The sequence below is a fragment of the Sciurus carolinensis genome, chromosome 5 (assembly GCF_902686445.1).
Source record: "Sciurus carolinensis chromosome 5, mSciCar1.2, whole genome shotgun sequence".
Taxonomy (NCBI): domain Eukaryota; kingdom Metazoa; phylum Chordata; class Mammalia; order Rodentia; family Sciuridae; genus Sciurus; species Sciurus carolinensis.
The window spans coordinates 94560232-94582200 of record NC_062217.1 but is presented as its reverse complement, the minus strand read 5'-3'; the positions used below and the strand labels follow the sequence as shown (position 1 = coordinate 94582200).

Sequence of the window (21969 nt, the reverse complement as noted above, 5' to 3'; positions counted from 1 at the left end):
TTATTCTAGGAATGGGATATCCTTTAAAAGCGTTCTCTACTTGGTTTCTCAAGCTGTTAGAAGCCTTCGTAATTACAGTTGTCAGTACTTGGAGTTTTGTTGCTACTGTGTCTATAGTAGCTCTTGTTCCCTAGCAAGTACTTGACAAATATTTGTTTAGTAAAATTTTGAGAAATACAGTCTGCCTTTCTTCTGCAGTCTCTAGTCTTCTGTTGAGGCTGTCCAGTAGATTTTTCTTCTTAGGTACTGTATTTTTGAAGACTGGATCTTCTGTCTTTTATTTTCTGTTTCTTTGTTGAGAATTTTCATCTTTTCACTCACTATGATCATTTTCCTTTACATCCTTGTACGTATTTATAATAGCTGCCTTAAAGTCCTTGTTTGCTAATTCTAATGTCTGGTTTGACTTGGAATCTGATTCTGTTGACTGGTTTGTTTTTTTCCCCCTCCTTGGCTAGGGGTCATATTTTTCTGCTCTGCCTGTCTACTAAATTTTAATTGGTTCTTGAATGTCGAAGGAATTTGGATTATTATTTTCTTGAAGGGTACTGAGATTCATTTGGACAACATTTAAATTAATGTTTGATCTGATATTGTTAGGCTTGGTTTTCTTTGTTAAGGTAGGCCTATTTCAGATTTATTTTTTGTACAGTGTTATGGTCCCTATTTCTAAAGTGTGACCTTTCTGGGGTCTCAGCTGAATATCTGGGGAATCAAGTCTTTCCTCTCTGGCTGGGCCAGAATTCCAGCTGTTCTTAATTTTAATTCATTCACAAACTCACCCAAATTCTATAAATCTACCCTTTGAGCATACTTGGTATTCTGTCAGTTTTATCATTTCCAGGATCCTTCTGATTGGTCCTAATCTGGATTAATTGCTCTTCAATTAATTGCTCTTAATTAGTCTCTGGATTAATTGCTGTATGGAAGTCTACTTGATGCCCCTTCACCATCATTCTGGGGATTCACTGGTTCTCTACTATGAGTTGGATTCTTCAATTCCTGGAACCTTATCAATTTTCTCCTACTCTGGTTTTGGTATCTCTTAGTAACTTCCTGAGAAAGTACAGAAAAAATTATTTTAGAATTTGCTTATTTAAAATACTTTTATTATATACTCATTTGGTTTATAGACTCTGTGTTGGTGTAGAATTCTAGGCTGGAAATATCAGTCAGAAGGTCTTTGCTTTTTTTTTTTTTTTTTTTTTAAGCTACTAGATACAGTGGTATGTGTCTGTAATCCCAGTGACTCAGGAGACCGAGGCAAGAAGATCTCAAGTTTGAGGCCAGCCTCAGCAACTTAGTGAGGCCCTATCTCAAAATTTAAAAAAAAAAAAAAAAAAAAAAAAAAAGGCCATAGATAAAGCACAGTGGTATAGTGCCTCTGCTGAATCTTCACTGCTGGCAGGGAAGAAAGGGCACTGCCAATTTGATTCTACATTCTTTTTATGAAAATGTTTTGGGCAGATTTTAGGGTCTTCTTTTTGTCTCTTTAGTGTTCAAAAATTTCAAAATTCTAATGAGTATTCATGTTACCTTTTTGTTTGAAAACTCATTTTTTTAAAAAAAGTCTTCGGTTTATCATTTTTCTATTTTTTTGGATAATTCTTCAGCATTATATTCTTGTAACTCTTCTGTTACCTACCTCATAGGGTTGAAGATTAAATAAATTTACATACATAAAATAATTAAAATAGTGCCTGGCATGTAGTTAAAGACTTGTGGTACCTGTAATTGTTAGTGTTTAGTTCTATAACTAATTGTCTTGAGGGCATAGGCTTTGGTTTTGAATCTTTGACTTACTAGTTTTGAGACCTGTCTCTTCTGTAACATGTGAATAAGCCATCCTCTCAGATGTTTGTGAGAGGCAAATAAGAATATATATGTGAAAATGCTTAACAATACCTTGTACAGAGTTAATAGTTGCTACTTGAATCTTTCAAATATCAAGCTTTTAGTTTGAAAGAAAATGATGGCTCAATTTCAAAAGTACTTGATTACTTGTGACTTTCTTGCGAATTTGAATGAGCTAGGTGAACTTGAGTTAAATACTAATTGCAGCCTTTTCAATAAATTATTCCTTAATACTCAATCTTGTTTTGTTATCCCAAAAAGAAAAGATGAGGAAAATATTCATTCTGTGAAAAGCTTTGGCTTTACTTCAGATTGTATAACTCTATGTAATGTAGTAATTATTTAAGAACAACATGATTATTAGTTTAAAGCCCATGAAGGAAATATTTATTTGGGTTATTTATTTTTACTTAAAGGTATTTGAGATTAGGAAAAAATAGAATTTGTTCTTGGTTCTTCTCAATAGTATTAATGTAATTTCAAATGTTAGCTCATTTTTGTTAATGGTGGCTTTTTGTTTGTTTGTTTTGTTTTAAGGTTTTTGGATTCAAAGCATAAAAACCATTACAAGATATACAATCTGTAAGTATGTTTTCTTATTTGTACGCTTGCAAATATCTTCTAAAATAATAAGTGAAAGTTATTTTCTTGTTAGTGTAAGGTAGAGTTATATATTTTACTAGAATTGTATTCTTAAAACAATTAGTTGAAGAAGTCTGAGAACACTGTTAGATCATTTAGAAAGTGTAGTGATGAGGTAAAACAATGTTGGCACAGATTCATGTTACTTGATCTACTTTAAATGACTTGGCATCTAGCCCATCTTTGAGCCCATAATCATGTGGCAATTTGAAGTGTAATCCATAGCAGAGCTTCTGTGAAAGCATTAAGATGTCTTCCATGGAGGCATTCTTCAGAGTTGATATGATTTTGTTTATTCTTTGTCTTTTGATGAATTGATTGAATAACCTATTAGAGTATTTGGTTTGTTACAATAAGTTATCTAAAATTGTTGGAATTGGATGGTTTCTATTGTCTTAGGCAGGGCTGTAAGGGTTGCCTGCTTGATAGAGCTAGTTGACTTTAACTTTCTGCTTTTGACTTTGGGAATAGAAACATGAAAGAGAAAAAGGAAGGAAGGAAAAAAATTACTTAGCTCATTTTGACCTTGAAGACTCTTTTTTCCTTTCCAAATTTTGAAAAATGGTACCTGGCCTTTATTTTTCTTACATTTATAAATGATACAATAGAAAAAAAGTTGTTATAAAGTTATATATATTCTTGGTCACAATTTTTTTTTTTTTTTTTTTTTTTTTTTTTTGCGGTCCTGGGGATGGAACTCAGGGCAGCACCCTACCAGTTGAGTTATCTCCCCAGCCCCACAATTGTTTTTGTAGTTATTTAGAACAAGATTCTCTTCTGCCTCCAGTGAGCATTTAAATCTTTATTGAAAAGAATGAAAGATTCTTTATGCCTTGTTGTTTTATGATATTTCTGTTCTAATAAAACTCAGAAGTATTAGGTGTGGAGTAGACACCAGTGTTGTTGCCTAGTGAGTTTTCACTGAATTCTGCAGATTCACAGAGGTGCAAACATTTAGTGCTTGCCACTTGCTTGACATTATAAAACACATTGGGGGTGGGTACAGAAATAATAAGGCACCATTTCAGTCCTCAGGTAGCTTGTAGTCTAATGTAAAAATCAGACAAAGTATTATAGAAGAAGTAACTCTTGAATAGAAGACAGTATTGAAGAGAACAGTAATAGTAATTGTGTCCTATCGGAAAGGTTTTATGAAGGATATTTGAGTTGTAGTGAACAGAATCAGTAGGGAATGACTCTTAGGCCAAGAAGGAAGGAAAATGGCATTGCAGACAAAGTGAATGGCAAGTAAAGAGATTGTTGGCATAATAGTGTTTGGAATGTGGCAGATAATTAATTTTGGTCAGATAATTAATTGTGGTATGTGTATGTGTGCCTGGAGAGTTTCAGTGATAAAACGTACTTAAGTTTAGGTGAGCCCAGCTTACAAATGATCTGTGCATTTAGGGGTCTTCTTTGCTAGATTAACCTTTCCTATAGTGCCTTGTTGTTTCTTTGGAGAAACATAAAAACCACATAGCTTTGTGCCTTTTGAACAGCTGGATTCAGAAATTGAATTAACAAAAGACAAGAACTGTCAAAACTGAAATCAATTAATAGATCTTGACAGTTGTAGACTCTCAGAATTGGGGAGGTCAAAAGACAAATTCTGCATTGGTCAAAATTTTTATTCCAGTTTGCCATATCCAAAGGAAAGGAAATTCTTTTTATTACTGTATGTAGAGGTTTCCTGCTTTCTAGAATTTAGGATTTAGGCTTGCACTATTGGTGTTGTGGGTCACTTACTACATTATTATGGTTATTATTGGCATTGGGGATATCCTGGGAACATGAATGCCTGATTTTGTATTTCCAAACACTGGACTCCCAAGTTAATGAAATAACTCTTTATTAGTCGTGAGTAACTTTTAATGCATGTTAACTTCCCCTCCTAACATGGAATTGTAGACTTTCAAAACTGGAAAGTACCTGAAAGAGATCTTTTACTACAATCTTCGCATTTTACAACAAATGGGGAACATGAAGCCTAGAGAAGTTAAGGGAGTTGACAAAGTTATATAGTAGCAATCTAGCCACTGTTGATGCCAGTATTTCCTTTTTTTTTTTTTTTTTTTAACCTCCCCCAATTTTATTCACTTTATCAGAACTACCATCTGATATCACTTTCCAGCCTTTACCTTCTTTCCACTCCTGCTTATTATATATCTGGTCTGGATAAGTGAGTCTAGCATCACTAACAGGTGTTTCTATTTTATTTCTTTGATTTTTAGAATAGTAAATACATGTGATATCTCTCTCTTTGGAAACATACAGATAGGAAGATCTTAAAATACTTACACTAGGCATACCCATATTTAATAGTATGTGAAACCTTTTATAGCAATTATGACATACATGAATAAAGAAGAGTTCTTAATGTGAACTTTCTAATAATTAACCATGTCTCTATAGTTTCTTCAGGCTTTCAATAAGTTATTTTAAGAATGGGCAAAATTGGCCTTAGAGCATTATCCAAATTTAAGTATACTGATAACTTGTTAATCAGTTTTTTTAGGTACAAGTATTTTTCATTTTTGTTTCTTCCTGTGTATAATATACATACTGGTAGTGATAGGGAAGGAAGGGAGATAGGATTAAAGGCAATATAGTAACCTTAGTGTTCACCAAATGCTAATTTTCAAAAGATATACATATTTCATTGCATATTTTGCTTGATATACTTAACTCTTGTGGTAAACCTTTAGTTAGTATGGATTTTTAATTATTTTCTTGTGTAAGATAAGGATAGCTTTATTGTAGAGAATAAAGAAGAGACCTATTTACTTAACTAACTATGGCAAGTGTGACTTTGGAATCTTCCTATTCTTATCCCTTTCTTCGCTCTGCCTACTACTACTTCAGAAAAATTCAGTGCTTCTTCATTTCTCTTGTCTTATATGAGCAGTATAAAGGTAATAATAAAAATAATGGTATCTTTTGAGTTTTAGTTATAAAGAAATTGAAATGATTAAATCCCAGTTGTTTTCTGTATATCTTTGATTTTAATATGTTGAGACTTATCACTAACATGCCACAAAAACATATCAAAGAAAATTTGTGTATGCGTGCGTGTGCGCACGTGTGTTTAGGGAGAGCATTTATCAGAGAAGATCCTCAAGTTGTCATCTTTACCCTGCTAGCCCTTATCCTGAGCATTTGCACCACCAGTCCTAGCTTGTACTTTTCAGAATCCCCATGCTTATCTGATTATCTTAACTTTTTTCTTGTTTTTCATCATCACTGTTGGTTGACTTTATATTTTGTGATGATATTGCTTGTATACGAAGGCTGGCTTTGATTGAAATTGAATAAAAATTTGTTATTGCTTTCATATTTAAATTTTAAATATTTTTTTATTATAAGCAGAAGTTTGATGCAGTAGTAGAAAATGTTTCAGTTTTATAACCACAGATACTGAGCTTGAGTTCTGATTCTTCATTTACATATTGTGATTTAGGGCAAGGTTTTAAATGTTTCTACATCTTAGCATTCTCATAAAAATATGAGGCTAATATTAGTCATTATTACATGGTTGTGAGGGTGAAACAAAAAACATAGAAATTCTTAGAAGGTTTGTACTTCTCATAGTATTTAGTAGTCATTATTTCTTCTTTCCCTCTATACATTCATCTTAGAGTACTGTGCTGGAGATCAAACCCAGGGCTTCACGTATACTAGGCAGGTGCTGTACCATTGTTCTACAGCCTTCAGCTCCCAAACCAAACATTTGAGATCCTGAAAAAGTATGGGAAGTTTAGAGAACTGAATCTACATGAAGCTGACATTTATTTTCTTTTGAACTATTATGAAACTAGCTTCTTAGAGTTATTGTATAGCCTTACATCCCACCTCCTAAGCCTTTATATGATTCCTTATAAAATACTGCACTATGAATTGTTCACTACTGATTAGTCTGCTAAAGAAAGTATAAAATTTGACTGTTTTCTTGGTCATTTCTCTTCTTTCTACTTACCATGTTTTTCACATTTGTATGAATTTATTTAACAAGGATGCATGTGCCATTACTAAATATATTTTCTTTTTATCAAAACTCAGTATTCTAAATTACAATGTAATAAAAGAAAAAAACTTGGTTTTGACCAGTATTGTGAAATTTGATTTATTTTAGGGATGACCAGTTAAAAAACCAGTGGGTTTGTTTATAATTAGTTCAGTTTTCTTGTGAATTTGCTTTTGAAACTTTAGAGGAATTATATTGATGTTTTCCAGATTTCTTAAAGTATAATATAGGTTCACAGTAGCTTATTTGAAATTTTTGGAGCTAGTTATGTTTCAGTATTCTGAATTTTTCCATTTTTGGAAGGGTAATACAGAAGCATATACTTCATATTACATAAATACCCAGGTGGGGTTTGGTATAGAACCCAGAATAAAGGGTTTGACTCTTTAAGGGCTGGGGAGATAGCTCAGTTGGTAGAGTGCTTGCCTCACAAGCACAAGGCCCTGGGTTTGATCCCCAGCACCGCAAAAAAAAAAAAAAAGTGTTTGACTCTTTAAGTGTATTAATTAAGGACTACATACAGTCTCATAACCTCAGATCAGGTTCTGCTACAATTGAGATTGCTGTAAGTTTAAGAGAAAATGTTTTGTAAGTTTAGGATTTTGGAATTGTAGGTTAAGGAATAGTAGACCTTAGTTTGTTCTAAAATGTTGATTTTTATTTTAAATAGTTTTTAAAAATCTGGTTTGGTTAATGGTTGGAATTACTAGGATGCTGCTGACCACACTGATAATAAAGAATTTATTTTTGAACCTGTCATTTATGAGTAGCTCAGTATGTAATAATAAAACATATCACTACTATTAAAAAGACAAATATTTGTATACTTTATGAATGCAGTGTTATAATTTTACTATCCTGTATTGATATTATCATTCTTTCATTGCTTTCAGATATTAAAATTTATAATCTGAAAGATTATTGAGAAAGATGACTTTGGCTTATCTAAAGGGAAAGGCGTCTCGTTTAAAAAAATTTAGTAAGCATTGTGTCCACGTAGATTAGCATCACTCAGTTTTCTTTTGTCTTTTGCTTTTTCTATTTTTAACATGTTTTCAAATAATAGTTTGAGAATTGTATATGCTCATCTGGTGATATAAAGACAACATTGAAACTATTGTTTACAGGTACTTGTGAAATTAAAAATACATTCTAATAATGTAGTATTTTAGTAGAGTAAATTTGAAGGTATAGATGCAAATGAATTTGTAGGGTTGTATGGCAGCATCACAAATTTTTAAGTAAATTATAAAGCTCTAGTTGCATACACTTTGCATTTTAAACCTCCACTTCCTTAATCATAAAATGGTGATAGTATTAGTACCTACCTCACAGAATTCTTGGAATTAAATGAAATAGTGAATATAAAACACTTAGCACAGTGCCTGGTTCTAGAAACTTTTTGTTGTTGTTAATATTTTCTTTGCCTAAGTGTAAAAGGTAACTTTATGTCAATTTATTTTTCTTTTAGATGTGCTGAAAGACATTATGACACCGCCAAATTTAACTGCAGAGGTATGTATAAGTGTACTATCATATGTTGTATAACTTAAGTAGACTGTATTTTACTGTCATAGCAATAATGAGTTATCTAGATTATTAAAGTGATAGAAATATTTGTCTTGATAATCTTAGACAACTTGGAAAAACTAATTTTGCTGTTATGCTTTGGGAAACAAGTATCATACCAACCTCTCTTGTCTGAAAGACTAAAGTGTAGAATAGTCAGGAGAAATTACTAGACTATATTTGTATCATAAGGAGGGGGTTTTCCTACTGTTTGAATTATTGATGTCATAATAAGCAATTATAGAGAGAAAGCAGAATTACTTAACCTTTCTGCCTTGAAGAATGACTTAAAAGATAGGAAGGATAAAATAATATGGATAAAGAGGAGCCATATAGGTGAGAGCAGGGAACTATTTTAACTAAATTTTATTCCAGGTATAGGTAAATTCTGTCTCAGAGCCCACAGAAATTTCCACTGTATTTGTAGAACCCCTTAAACCATCAGAGAACTAGAGAGTTTGAAAAACTTGCAGATGTGAGCTACAGATGGATGTATTTGACATTGATCCCTCCTGAAAATCTAGAACAGACTTTTAAATAGATGGTTTCAGAATTTTGAAGCACTAATGACTGAGAGTCAGTGTAATTTCACTAAGAAGTGTGTGTGTGTGTGTGTGTGTGTGTGTGTGTGTGTGTGTTAGAGTTAGGCCTCTGCTTACCAGGCAAAGCATGCCATTGGTTGAGGTTTCTTGCTCTCTTTTTTGGCACCAGGGATTGAACCCAGTGGCACCTAACCACTGGGTTATTTTTTATTTTGAGACAAGGTCTTGCCAAGTTGCTTAGGGCCTCACTAAGATGCTGAGGCCGACTTTGAACTTGTGATCCTCTTGTCTCATCCTCCTGGGTCTCTGGATTACAGGTGTGAGCCTCCATGTCTGGCAAGGTTTATCGCTTTAAGTAGACATTTAACAAATTTTCTGAAGGTTTTTGTGTGCCACTTGGGAAATGAAGGTGAAATAATAGTATAGTTATGCAGATGACTGTGAAAGCTGTCCCACCACTACTGTATGTAACAGTAGTCATTATCTTATCAGAAGACCTTTCCTGTCATACCAAAGGATTTAATTGATTGTATCCTCTACTATATTATGATGACTTGAAGATTGAAGATATAGTGGTCACATATTTAGATGACACAGAATAATTAGTACATTGGTATTGGTCAGGATGTTTAAGGATCTTAAAGATTGAAACCAATGCATATACTCATATAATAAAATTTAACAGTGATATATCTAAAATCCTATTTCTAGACAAATTTTAAAAACCTCAACTCTAACTATAGGGAACAGAGAAGTCTTGGATTCTTAATAATTCATGTGAAAGACCTGAAACTTCATTTGATAAACTTTACTACAATTGTATACTTTTTGTAAGTAATTTTTTTTTCAGTTTCTTTTGTAAATGCTTTTCAAGTCATGTATAGATATATTAAATTTGTAAAACCATCTCTTTTTTTTTTTTTTCCTTTGGCACTGGGGATTGAACTCAGAGTTACTTTACTACTGAGGCATATCCCCAGCTGTTTTATTTTTTATTTTTTTGAGATGAGGTCTCACTAAATGACTTAGGGCCTCACTAATTTGCTGAGGCTGGCTTCGAACTTGCCATCTTCCTGCCTCAGCTTCCTGAATCACTGGGATTACAGGTTTGTGCCACCATGCCCAGCTGTAAGACCATCTTTAAATGACCCAAAGCATTTTTATTTTATGAAGTATAAAATACAATCCTTTCCACAGTTGATTCTATTGGTAAGGTATACTTTCTTTGAAATATTTTTTGTCATGGTGCATTATTATAAATATTGGTATTCCTTTTGTTAGAAAATGCCTTGAGAGATCCATATGATATTTCATTTGGGATTCAGGTATACCTCTGGTGTATTGTGACCTCTGCTCTGTCTTACAGCAGCTTCTTCCTTCATGAAGTGAGAAACATAATACTTGGCCATCCTGTCTAATGGGTACTTTTAGGAATTAGCAATAGAGTATTTTCTCTTCAAAAATTAGAAGCTAACAAGCAATAAGTTATTTTCTGTAGAATTAAGTTTTTCTCTTAAAAACCTAAGTTTATAATGCAACATAAGTTTGCCTACTTTTAATTAAAAATTCAGGAGAGATTTTTTTTTTCTTACTCTGAGGTTATCTTTTTATCACAGTTGCACAGTATCCTTTTGAAGACCATAATCCACCACAGCTAGAACTTATCAAACCGTTTTGTGAAGATCTTGACCAATGGCTAAGTGAAGATGACAATCATGTTGCAGCAATTCACTGTAAAGCTGGAAAGGGACGGACTGGTGTAATGATTTGTGCATATTTATTACATCGGGGCAAATTTTTAAAGGCACAAGAGGCCCTAGATTTCTATGGGGAAAGTAAGGACCAGAGACAAAAAGGTAAGTTATATTTAATGTTTTCCCTTTTTTTATTTCTTGACCCAAGAATTTATTGGAAGACTGACATTTTTCTTTTTTTTTTTCTTCACTTTTCTTGAGGTGGTATTGATAAATAAAATTAAGCATATAATACGATTTAAAAATTTTTTTTCTTTAATTGTCAATGAACTTCCATTTTATTTATTTATTTTTATGTGGTGTTGAGAATTGAACCCAGTGCCTCACATGCTAGGCAAGCGCTCTACCACTGATCTATAACCCCAACCCTAATGTGATGTTTTGATATGTATATGCATTGTGAAATGATTACTACATTTGGTCTACACAACATATCACCTGATTATCCTTTTCTATCCACAGTGGGGAGAGCATTTAAGCTATTCTTTTAGTCATTTTCTTCCTTCCTCCCTCTCTCTCTCTCTTTCTTTCTTTCTTTCTTTCTTTCTTTCACTGGGGATTGAATCCAGGGTCACTTAACCACTGAGTCACATCTCCAGCTGCCCCTCCCCACCTTTTAAATATATTTTATTTTGAGACAGGGTCTTGCTGAGTTGCTTAGGGCCTTGCTAAATTGCTGAAACTGGTTTTGAACTCATGATTCTCCTCCCTCAGCCTCCTGAGCTGCTGGGATTTCTCCTAGCAATTTTCAAGTACATTATTATTATCTATAGGTCATCATACTATTAATTTGATCTCCAGATCTTATTTACTGACCTAACTGAAACTTTGTATAGTTGGAGTAATATTTCCCCATTCCCTTCTACCCCCAACCTCTAGAAAACAGATTTTAAAAAGACAGCTGCTAATACTTAATTTCTTCCAAAATTTTAATCAGGTTTGCCCCAACTTTTGTGTGAGCAGACAACTAATTGATTCATTTAACTTTTCTGATCATGCCACCATTTTCATTTCATGCTAGCATATCTTATCCATTAACTGCATTACAGATTTGGTCTCACAAAGATCTTATAAAACAGCATTTTAGAAATAGCATATTGCTGAACATGGTGGTGCAGTCCTGTAATCACAGAAACTTCCAAAGCTGAGGCAGGGGCATCATGAATTTGAGTTCAGCTTTAGCAATTTAGCAGGACCTTCAGGAACTTAGCAAGACCCTATCTCAAAAGAAAAAATTAAATAGACTGGAAATGCAGCCCAGTGCTGAAGTGCTCCTGGGTTAAATCCCCAGAATACAAAAAAACAAACAAACGAACCCAAAACACCCCAGCATATCAATAAAAAAGTAAACTTACTATTGTTGAAGCTTGCTTGAGAATAAAATGTTTTGGGATAATTATCTGAATATGATTATTACCTAGTAAAGTATGATCATTTATAATAAAATTCATTCTTTCATGTGAATACTTATAAATGGAGTTATGATTAATCAGAGATTCTTCAATTATTTAGTAAACTAAAGACTTAAAAATCAGCAACAGATTTAACTTAGTGCATTTGAGGGCAAAAAGCAAACTCTTGGGCTGGGGCTATAGCTCAGTTGGTAGAGTGCTTGCCTCACATGCACAAGGCCCTGGCTTCTAATCCCCAGCACTGCAAAAAGCAAACTCTTGAGTTTTTATAATGATTTTCAAAGGGTCAATTTCTTTGGATGGTAAGTTTAAAAAACATATTAGCATTGAATACAAAGAGTTTTGTATGTTTCTTTACCTCTAAGTAGGGCACAACCCACATCTCTCCATATAGATGGAGAAAACTTTTAGGGAGGGGGACATCAATCACAACTTTATTCAAAAATTTGTTGTAGTTTTAATAATTTTATAATCAGGCAGGTTGTCCTCCAGGGTAAGCCAATTTATTTTTCATTCAGCTTCAAAACACATAGAGGTTATCATATTCATCATTTTAAGTCGAGTAGTTGCATCAGTTCCTGATTTCTTTACATCTTTCTCACCTCTTGTTTTCTAACCATTTGTTTGTCTTTGTGACTTTTTGAGTAATAAAAAGTACCAAAATTGGATCTTAAAAATCAGGTACAAAAATTTTATTTTTGTAAAGTAGAAAAGTTGTGTGATGAGCAGAATGCTAGATTTAATAAGCTAGGAGCTTTAAAAAAATGTTTTTATATAACTTTGAAAAATCTGATGAAAACCAGGTGCACAAGCACCTATAATCCCAACAGCTTGGGAGGCTGAGGCAGGAGGATCATGAATTCAAAGTCAGCCTTAGCAACTTAGCAAGGTCCTAAGCAATTTAGCAAGACCCTATCTCTAAATAAAATACAAAAAAGATTGGGGATGTGACTCGGTCAAGTGCCCCTGTGTTTAATCCTTGGTACGGGGAAAAAAAAAAAAAAAAATCTGGTGAAAGCTATAAATGTTCTTCCATTAAACATGGGCATGGATACATAAACAAAATTTTACTTATGGTTTTTAATTGCACTGAAACTTATTTAACAACATCGCATATAAAAGGAACCTTCAGTTCAACTGTGAGTTTTTTAATACAAATCTCTTTGGCCACTATATATGAGAGTAATGAATAAATCAATGTGGTATAAATTTACCAAAATTAAACTTTAGTTCTCTTAGTAGTAAATTTTAATGAATGGGTAGTTGTTATTTAACTTCTTAAAATAAGAAGTAAAACTGTGCCATTTTCTTTTAACTTTGCAACTTTTAGGTCATCTTTGATATCCAGTCAATTTTGACTTTGCTTTTGGTATAAACAAATGCTGAAAACCCTATCTCACAAATAAAAGAACCACATGGAAAATATAGGTTCCTTTGCCCAATGAAAGTAAGCTTGTGTCAAGAAATAAGAATTCCTCAAGACTTCAGATAAATTCAAGTTGCATCATTTATTTGCCTTCAAGTTAATGGGATCATTTTGGCAATATCTGCATCATAAATGCTATGTTAGGAAGGAAAGCATTATGATTCCACATTTCAGTTTTAAAGTTGAAGAGTTAAACTCTTTTAAAAGAGTGTGTATTTTATTGAGTGCACTGTTTATCTGACTAAAATTTATCTTCCAAATATCAGTAAACTTATCTGTAGCAAAAAACTTCATAGTTGCTCCCATTCTTGACAAAATCTCTTGAGAAAGTCTTGATTGAAAATCTTGGCTTTTATGAATTTGACAACTTTCACAATAGATTTTTCATGACAGTTCTTGCATAGGCTATGAAAAGCAGTGAGTGACCATGGCATGGAGAGCTTCTTCTGTCTTCACCAGTGCAGCAAAAGCAGGTGTGCTGCCCGACTTTAAGACGTACTGTCTGTTTACAAAATATTGAGGTTTCTTCAAGGGAAGTTTTCTCTCTTTTGGCAGAAAAACTTCACCATTTTGGAAATGTTATCAATGTTTCCCAAAGTTATCAAAAGAACTCCAAAATAGGTATTATTGTAGATTATGTCACCATGCATGCAAAACTAGTAGTGGGGTGCACCAAGAAATCATATACTGAAAGGAGGTGGTATTTCCAGTCATTTCATGACCTGTTTCATAGTCTCTGAAAAAAATGTCAATTTTTTGGAATAGGTAAATTATCTGATAGAGGGTTTGAAACAGTGTTTTCTGCTGCAAGCTACAAACATGTTTTGACTACTTTTAAGATACATGCCTTCATCATGTTCAACTGTGTGTCTTTTGTTTGTTTGAGGTTAACCAGTAGCCTGGTAGTGTGTTTTACTCAAGATTTTGAGTTGGAGCAAATAAGGGTTTTGTAATGGTCCAGGCTTTTCTAAGTTGTGCTCTCAAATATTATTTCTTCTTTTCCCTCTTCCCTTCCTCTTAAGCATACTTTCCCACCCATATATATGCATACATACCCCTGTCTGATAATAGATGCTTCTTCTGAATAGTTGACTATATGCTGCTGATGGTGATAATTTGCCATGAAAGAAGCACTTGGGATAGTCTGTCTCATCATCTTCAAGATAAAAATAAAACCTGAGGATGCTTCAACTTTCTTATATTTTATTTTCTGTTTCTAGCTCAAGTTAAATCCAAGAGAAATTTTCATAGTCAAAAAGTGAGGACATATTCACTTTGTCAGAACATATTTAGTCATCATGAACTGGTAACATTGTCAGTTCTGTTCCTCTCTAGAGGTGAGGAAAGGGTGTTTAGTGAAATGACAAAGCCCCTTGGAATATTGTGAGGTAGGGCCAGAGTGAAAAGATTGCTATTTTATGAAAATAAAACATAAATCCTACTATATCATGTGATTAAAAAGTAGTAATATTTTTCGTCAGAACGACTCTTTTTGGCATCTTCCCAAGTGAATGTGATGGGCTAGAAGGAAATAGAAAATGTAGATCTGTGCAAACTGTCAGGTATGTATTTGATAAAATTGTCATGTTTATCTGTTACATGATGTTAAAGCTCAGTTAAGTAGTTTTAGCTAAGTTGATGACTTTTAGTGTCTTAGAATGAAATAAATCACTGAGAGCTGCTGTACTTAGCTCATGCTTAATTCACATACCTAGATCATGTTTTGGATGAATTATTCACAGGTCCTAAAGGAATGTACTCCTACTGTTTATCCCTGTGTTTATTTTAAAAGGCAGGAAAAGACATTTGTGAGCAGATGCTATTGACTAAGCTGTGTTTTACTTAATGTTTGCATTTACATTTTAGGTCGAAGTAGCATTAGAAGACTAGGAATAATGGATAAAAGTCTTAAGATTATTGAGGGTTCCCCACCTCCTCTAAAGTTTCTTCTTTTATAGATGATAAAACAAATCCAGAAAGTAAAATATTGTGATCAGTGTTTTCTATACAGTTAATGATAGATTCAGAGTAAAATTTGAGTCCTTGCTTCATTGTTAAATTTCTCTATACATTATTAAGTTCACAATCCTGGAACTGCAAAGAATTTTGAGACTTCAGAATAATTAATATCTGTATAGATTCTCCTGAAAGGTTAGATAATACTGATGAAATAGGTCTTTTTTGAAGGCTCCTCAGTTTATATTTTTTACAGATCCTAGAACATTTAAAGACCCCTGATTTAAGGAGAATGGGGACAAGTTGAGGATATTGGTCTTACAAACTTAACGCTGTAGACTTTCTCAAAAATCTCTGCAATTTAGTGGTCTTAAAGCTTTCAGCGATATCACTTGTTTGATGGTTAGAGTGCTAGTGAAATTATATATGTATGTTATATGTTATATATATATATACATACATGCACATATATTGAAATATATACATAAATATATGTATGTAGTTTGTGTGTTTTGGGACGTTACTGGGAATTGAACTGGGGTACTTTACCACTGAGCTAAATCGTCAGCTTTCTTTCTCTTCTTGTTCCAGTGGCCTTAACCACTGAGCCACATCCCCCAGCCTCTTTTAATATTTTTTATTTAGAGACAGTGTCATGCTGAGTTGCTTAGGGCCTTGCTAAATTGCTGAGATTGGCTTTGAACTCAAAATCCTCCTGCCTCAGTCTCCTGAGCCACTGGGATTAGAGGCTGGATCACAGGTGCATACCACTACACCTGGCTTTTTCTTTTGAGGCTGAGTCTCCCCAAGTTGCTTACAGCTTGGCTAAATTGCTGGGGTTAGCTTTGAACTTTGAGATTCTCCTGCTTCAGTCTCCTGAGTGTCTGTGATTACAGGTGTGTGTTACTGTTAACAGCTGTACTTATTTTTACCCATTTATGTGTAGCTAATTTCATCATGAGAGAACTTAGCTGAGCATGGTAAAGCCATTGTTACACAACTGTGAAATTCTTCCTGAGCATTATCTTATTATAAATATGATTATCCAAAGTAGTTTTATTCTTAAAACATGCGGTAATACATTTATTCACTTTTATCAATATTTCCTTTTAGGTTGAGCTTGTGTATTCACATTTTTTTAAACTGGAGATGAATACATTGTCTGTTTTGCAGTTTTTATAGAATTAATTTCATTAAAACTCTTAAATGTTATTTTGCTTATATCATTAATTATAGAGAAACATAAGAAGCTAAAGAAAATTGTATTTGGGAACATTTATATGGGAGAATCTTTTTATTTTTCAACTTGTTTTGAAGAGAAAGGAGGTAGTTGTCATGTTTTTTGTGAAAAATTTGTAGACTTTGCAGACTCTCAAAATATTCTGACCCTATTACAGTCTGACCCAGTTATGACATATCTGCAGCAGGCAGTGGTGTAAATTACATATGGCACGGTCTTGGGTGCAAACTGACCATAAAATGTAGCATTATGTTAGGAATGCCTAAACAGTACTTAAGGCTGTGAATTTTTACAGAGAATTCAAGCAATTGATACTTCCTATTTAAAAAAAAAAAAAAATTCTGAGAGTGAGATAACTGCTTGAGGGAAGGATGACTCCTTTATGCAGTATCTTTTAAGAATGCAGGTATGTCAACTTCCCTTGGGATTTTTCATTTGTATATTTGATATTTGACTTTATGAGAGTGTGCTAAATTATCCAAAAGCAAGCCATTTGTTTTTTTTCCCACCATAAGAAAGCCTGTTTCAGGGTTCCCATCTCTCCTGTGCCCCACACTGTGTACATCTGTACTTACTTTTCAGTATTATAAAAGATAAGTCACATGTATTCTCAGCTATGAAAAAAGAGTTAAAACATCATAAGAATGCTGGTAGGTTTGTATTTTGGAAGGATTCCAAAATTTCTTAAGTTTAAAGAGGTCATTTTCCATTTTATGACAAATCTATCTAGAATCACTGCTGTTCTCCTCTTTCCTTACCTCCTTTCTCCCACTTCCAGAATAGTGGCAAGTAAAGTAAGCATAATATTTATTAGTATTTATTTTCTTTTGATAAACTTTTAGGGGGGATAAATTGAGCAGCTTTCATTTTCTTTTTCTTTGTTTTCAAATCAATTATGAGAGAAAATGTTCCTATACATTGTGAACTCTGTTCAAGAGTTCATCGAGCTTACCTTTAATGAAGATTTAAATCTTAAAGAAGTAATAAATGTTAACTTTAAATGATCTCAAGAAAAGAAATTCTTTAGTTTCCTGGGGGATGAATTTTATGAACTAATCTCATAATCAGGTTATTTTTTCCTAGTTGGTTTACTAAATTTCCCTATATTGTAACCCAGTGACTTTTTATATTTCTTCATTTGAAAACACATAAAGTATATTCTTTTTTTAAAAAACCTCTGAATTCTTATTTTTCCTAACATTAGTTCTGCTGGGCTAAACTGTTCCTGTGATACATGCTATTTAAATGTTATCCACTCTGTAGATTCAGAGAACCATAGAATTTTTATACCTTGAAGAATCTCAGCAATTGTTTAATTCAAACCCATTCTAATAAAACAGATGTGCAGAGTAGTCTGCCCTTAGTCCTAATCTTTTTATCAAATAAAACTATATCTCTTAGCTAACCTCAAATCCAGTGTTCTATTATCTAATTTTTAAAGTTATTTCAATCCCCAAAGTAGAAACTAAAACTTAAAAAAGAAAAAATAAAGTAGTTGTTTTACAATGTATGAGGACTTTTTCAGTTTCAAGTAGCAGAAACCCAACTCTCAAGTAAACATAAACAAAAGGATACATTTATTAACTTATATAACTTAAAGCTTTGGCCTAGATCTATGCTCACCAGATATCAGGAGTCTCTCTCCCTTTCTCCCTCCTTCTTCCTCATCTTCTCTCTCCTGTATATACTTTATTTTCATACAGGCTCTCTGTAAGTAATGGCAAGGTATTGTTCCTTGTAGCTTTAGGCTTGCATTCTTACTACTTTATCAACTGCAATCGGAAGAGACTACAACTTGAGCAAAAATTTCTCATTTGAGTTCTGATTTTCCTGGCCTGGGCATGTGCCCCATATCTGAACAAATATTCTGACCAGAAAATGCAATTCTCTGATTGGGGCAAGTATCTGAAGCTAAAGAAAAAAGTTCAGCATCACTAAACCATAGGGAGAATGATAGCTTCCCAGAAAGCAAGGAGAAGGAAAAATGCTGGGCAGAGATGTCTGCTTCACAATTAATTCTGAAGGATTCTGTGGATCATGCAGCACTATTTAATATGTAATGCATAGTTAGTTTCATAGAACTGGATCATAATAATACTCTTAACTTTGAAGATTCTTCATAGATGTGAAAAATAAGAGCTTAAAGAGGATATGACCTCATTCAAATCATGTAATTAATATGCCTGCTAATTCATAAAACCTAGGACTCCTGAGTAAAAGATTCAGATTCATTCACATTTAGGTTCAAATCTTGGTTTTGAATGAAGTAATTACATGCAGTTAGACTGTTTCTTATCCTTAAAATAGAGGTGATAACATCTTGTTAAGTTGAGATAGTGTTAGGAGTATGTGTAGAATATTGGCAAGTAGTGACAGTAGCTACTATTATGTGTTGTCATTACAATAACAGTCATTTCTAAAGCCATGTAATAATTTTATTGTGATCAACCTGAAATACACCTTTCCAGGCTTCAAGCAATCGCCATTATGTTGAAGCATCGACATTATTTCTGAGTTTATAAGTGCCAGAAAAGTACTGAAGTAGAAAATCACTTTTTTGGTACTAGAATTGAATCCAGGGGTGCTTTACCACTGAACTACATCCCCAACCCTTTTTAGTTTTTATTTTGAGACAGGGTCTTGCTAAATTGTGTAGGGCATTGCTAAGTTGCTGAGATTGGCATTGAACTTGTGATCCTCCTGCCTCCACCTCCTGAGTTGCTGGGATTACAGGCGTGCACCGCCATGCCCATCTAGAAAATCACTTTTTAAGCTTGAGGAGTCAGATTGCGAATTTATCGTATAGAAGATGATCTGAGAGTATTGATACACAGAATATGAACAAACATTACACATCTTATGTTGTGGTATTAAGGTGATAGTCTGGTCTGACAGTATTGTGGCAGTATTTGTAGATCTAAAAGATGTGTATAATCTATGCTTTAAAGTCTCTTTCCTAAGAGACTAATCACATATAAGAGATTTACATAAAACAAATTAAGGCTTAAAAATAAATGGTTGATTAAAGACATCAGGAAAATGTAAGTTTCAAAAGCAGACGATGGGATCGCAATATCTGAGTAGACTTTAAAGCAAAAATGTAAAACTGGATCAAGCATGTCATTTTATATTAACACAGGGTATACTCCACATATTACTAAGCAGTTATGAACTCATATGCTAAACTTACATTAAAATATATCAAGCAAAAGGTGAATGAAATGGAAAAACTGTTAGAAAAGTAATGATAGGGGAAGCCTTTAATATACTTCAAGAAGGCACAAATAAGATATGTGGGTGGTTTGAATAACGTGATAAAATTAGCCCAAAGAATGTGTTTCTTTTTCTATCATCCACAAAACAACCAAGATTAATAATTCATTAGGCTATCCACAAGAAACAGAACAAAACAACTCACAAGTAGGAATTATACAAGCCCCACTTCTTGATTATAATTCAGTGGTACTATAGTTTTTTTTAAAAAGTTAAATTGAAGTCTATATGGAAATTTAAAACCATGTTCTTAACAGTTTTTGAATCAATGAGGAAATACAGATTCATATTAGAGATTATTAAGATTAATAATAAGAATTAACAAAGATAATATAATTTAATGAATTAGGAAATGACATTTGAACTAATAAATCCAAACACTGATGATATGAAAAGGCCAATAAAATCATTATATCTCTATTAAAGTCTTTCCAGGGAAACAGAAAGGAGAGAGAAAAGAAACAGACCTTAAGTATTAAGAAGGAAGTAGAATTAGAATTATAGTGTGGAGGTGACATTAGAAAGGTTTCTGATGTTAGGAAATATGTAAAACTTAATAGGTGACTGCTTCCTTACTCTTACCATCTTAATCTAATAAAGATTTTTTTTTTTAAAGAGAAAATCAAAGTACAATTTAGGGGAAATCAAATAGTTTGATCAAAAGTAGGAGTATTGTAGGCACAAGGGAATTGCAAGAGGTGAAAGTAGAAATTGGGGCTCTATTTTTATGTGATTGAATTTTACTATGTGATATGTTCTTATTTGGGTGGACACCAGGATACCATTTAACATTTGAAGTAGTCATCAATGTGATTAATCTTACACTTTAATAAAATTAATCCAAGAGTGGTATAAAAGGTAGATTGAATGATAAGTTGAAGGCTGATAATCTGTTGTTTATTGCAGAATTATAGAAAGAAACTGAAATAGAAAGACCAAGACTCAAGAATGAGTGGTAGGGTGGTATTTAGTCAAAATCTGAATTTTGGCAGTTGAAAAGATGTGTAATATTCAAAGATGAGTATTCTTTTTTTTAAAGACTTTCTAAAATTAGATCTTTATGGTTATACATAGTAGTTTGGTTCATCCTGACACAAAGATGAGTATTCTAAATGAACTTTTAGTCACTGATTTGTCTTTCATTGTGTGTGTTTGTATGTGTGTGTGTGTTTAATATTCTGGCTGGCATACCAATTTCTGACCTCTTGATTCTTCTACCTAGACCTTTTGCCACTTTGCTGTGGTTCCTTAACTTTTCTGTAACCCTGTGTATATCACTACTGTCTCTCAGCTTTGTTTCCTTCCTGTAGCAGGAAGAACTGAAGGGTTTAAACGGAAGTTCTGAAGTTTATAATTTAGGTTCAGCTGGTATTCATGCATAATTATTCGCTCAGTGTTGACAACTAGTAAATTCATGTATTCTTTACGTTTGCCTAGCTCCTTTTGTTAAGGATTAACTGAATCTAGAAACATCTGCATTATAGACGTACAATCATTTACTACTTGAGAAAACTTTAAAACTTTGAAAACCTTTAATTATTGCATGCAAACCTCTGCAAAAAATGGAGATAAAGAGAAAAATATCTACCACCCACTGAATCCCAACAAATAATAACTTTACAGCTTGGTCTTCTTATAGATTTGTATTGACTTTAAAATTTTTTCGAGTTGTTTAGTTTTTTTTTGGCTAGATAATAAATTCACATGGTCCAAAAAAGTATCATTCCCATCCATCCTCCATCTTCTGTTTCCTCCATTAGCAATTATGTATTTTATCTTGATAAATGTGAATGACAAGTTGTTTGATGAAGTTGCAGAAAATAATGTAATAATAAACCATTATAAGTCTAAACATTTTAAAGTTAAGGAGGCTTACTGTTAATTTTGTAACTTTTTTGGTACATTACTACTGTTCCTGTAAGAACTCATACAAATAAAATACCAGCTATACCAGAATTATACCTTAACACAGATAAACTTTAATTAAACTGTTAAAACTGTTAACTGTATCATTTGTAGTTTTACCTTGCTTTCGTATAACTGCATTGGGTGTTCATTTCTCACAAGAATCTTAAGAAGGAAGGGTACATAATATTATCCTCAGTTTCCTGAGGAAACAAATTGGGATTTGCATTTTGACTGTCAGCATTCAAATCCAAGTCTTCTGACTATAAAATGTATGTTCTTTACACTATGGCCAAAATCTTAAATCGCTTGTTATGATTTCAAATGGTTTATATCCATTTTTCAAACGTGTGTACGTGTATGTATGTATAATTA

General features: G+C 33.1%; 1 protein-coding gene across 1 annotated transcript in view; it reads left to right on the top strand.

The window, feature by feature from the left end:
• The first annotated feature begins 10308 nt into the window (after positions 1–10308).
• Pten (phosphatase and tensin homolog) overlaps positions 10309–21969 on the top strand; it is a 29615-nt gene continuing 17954 nt past the window's right edge. Inside the window, exon 1 of the mRNA XM_047552603.1 lies at positions 10309–10484. Coding sequence (XP_047408559.1) covers positions 10455–10484 — 30 coding nt within the window. The 5' untranslated portion in view covers positions 10309–10454. The remainder of the gene's footprint in view (positions 10485–21969) is intronic.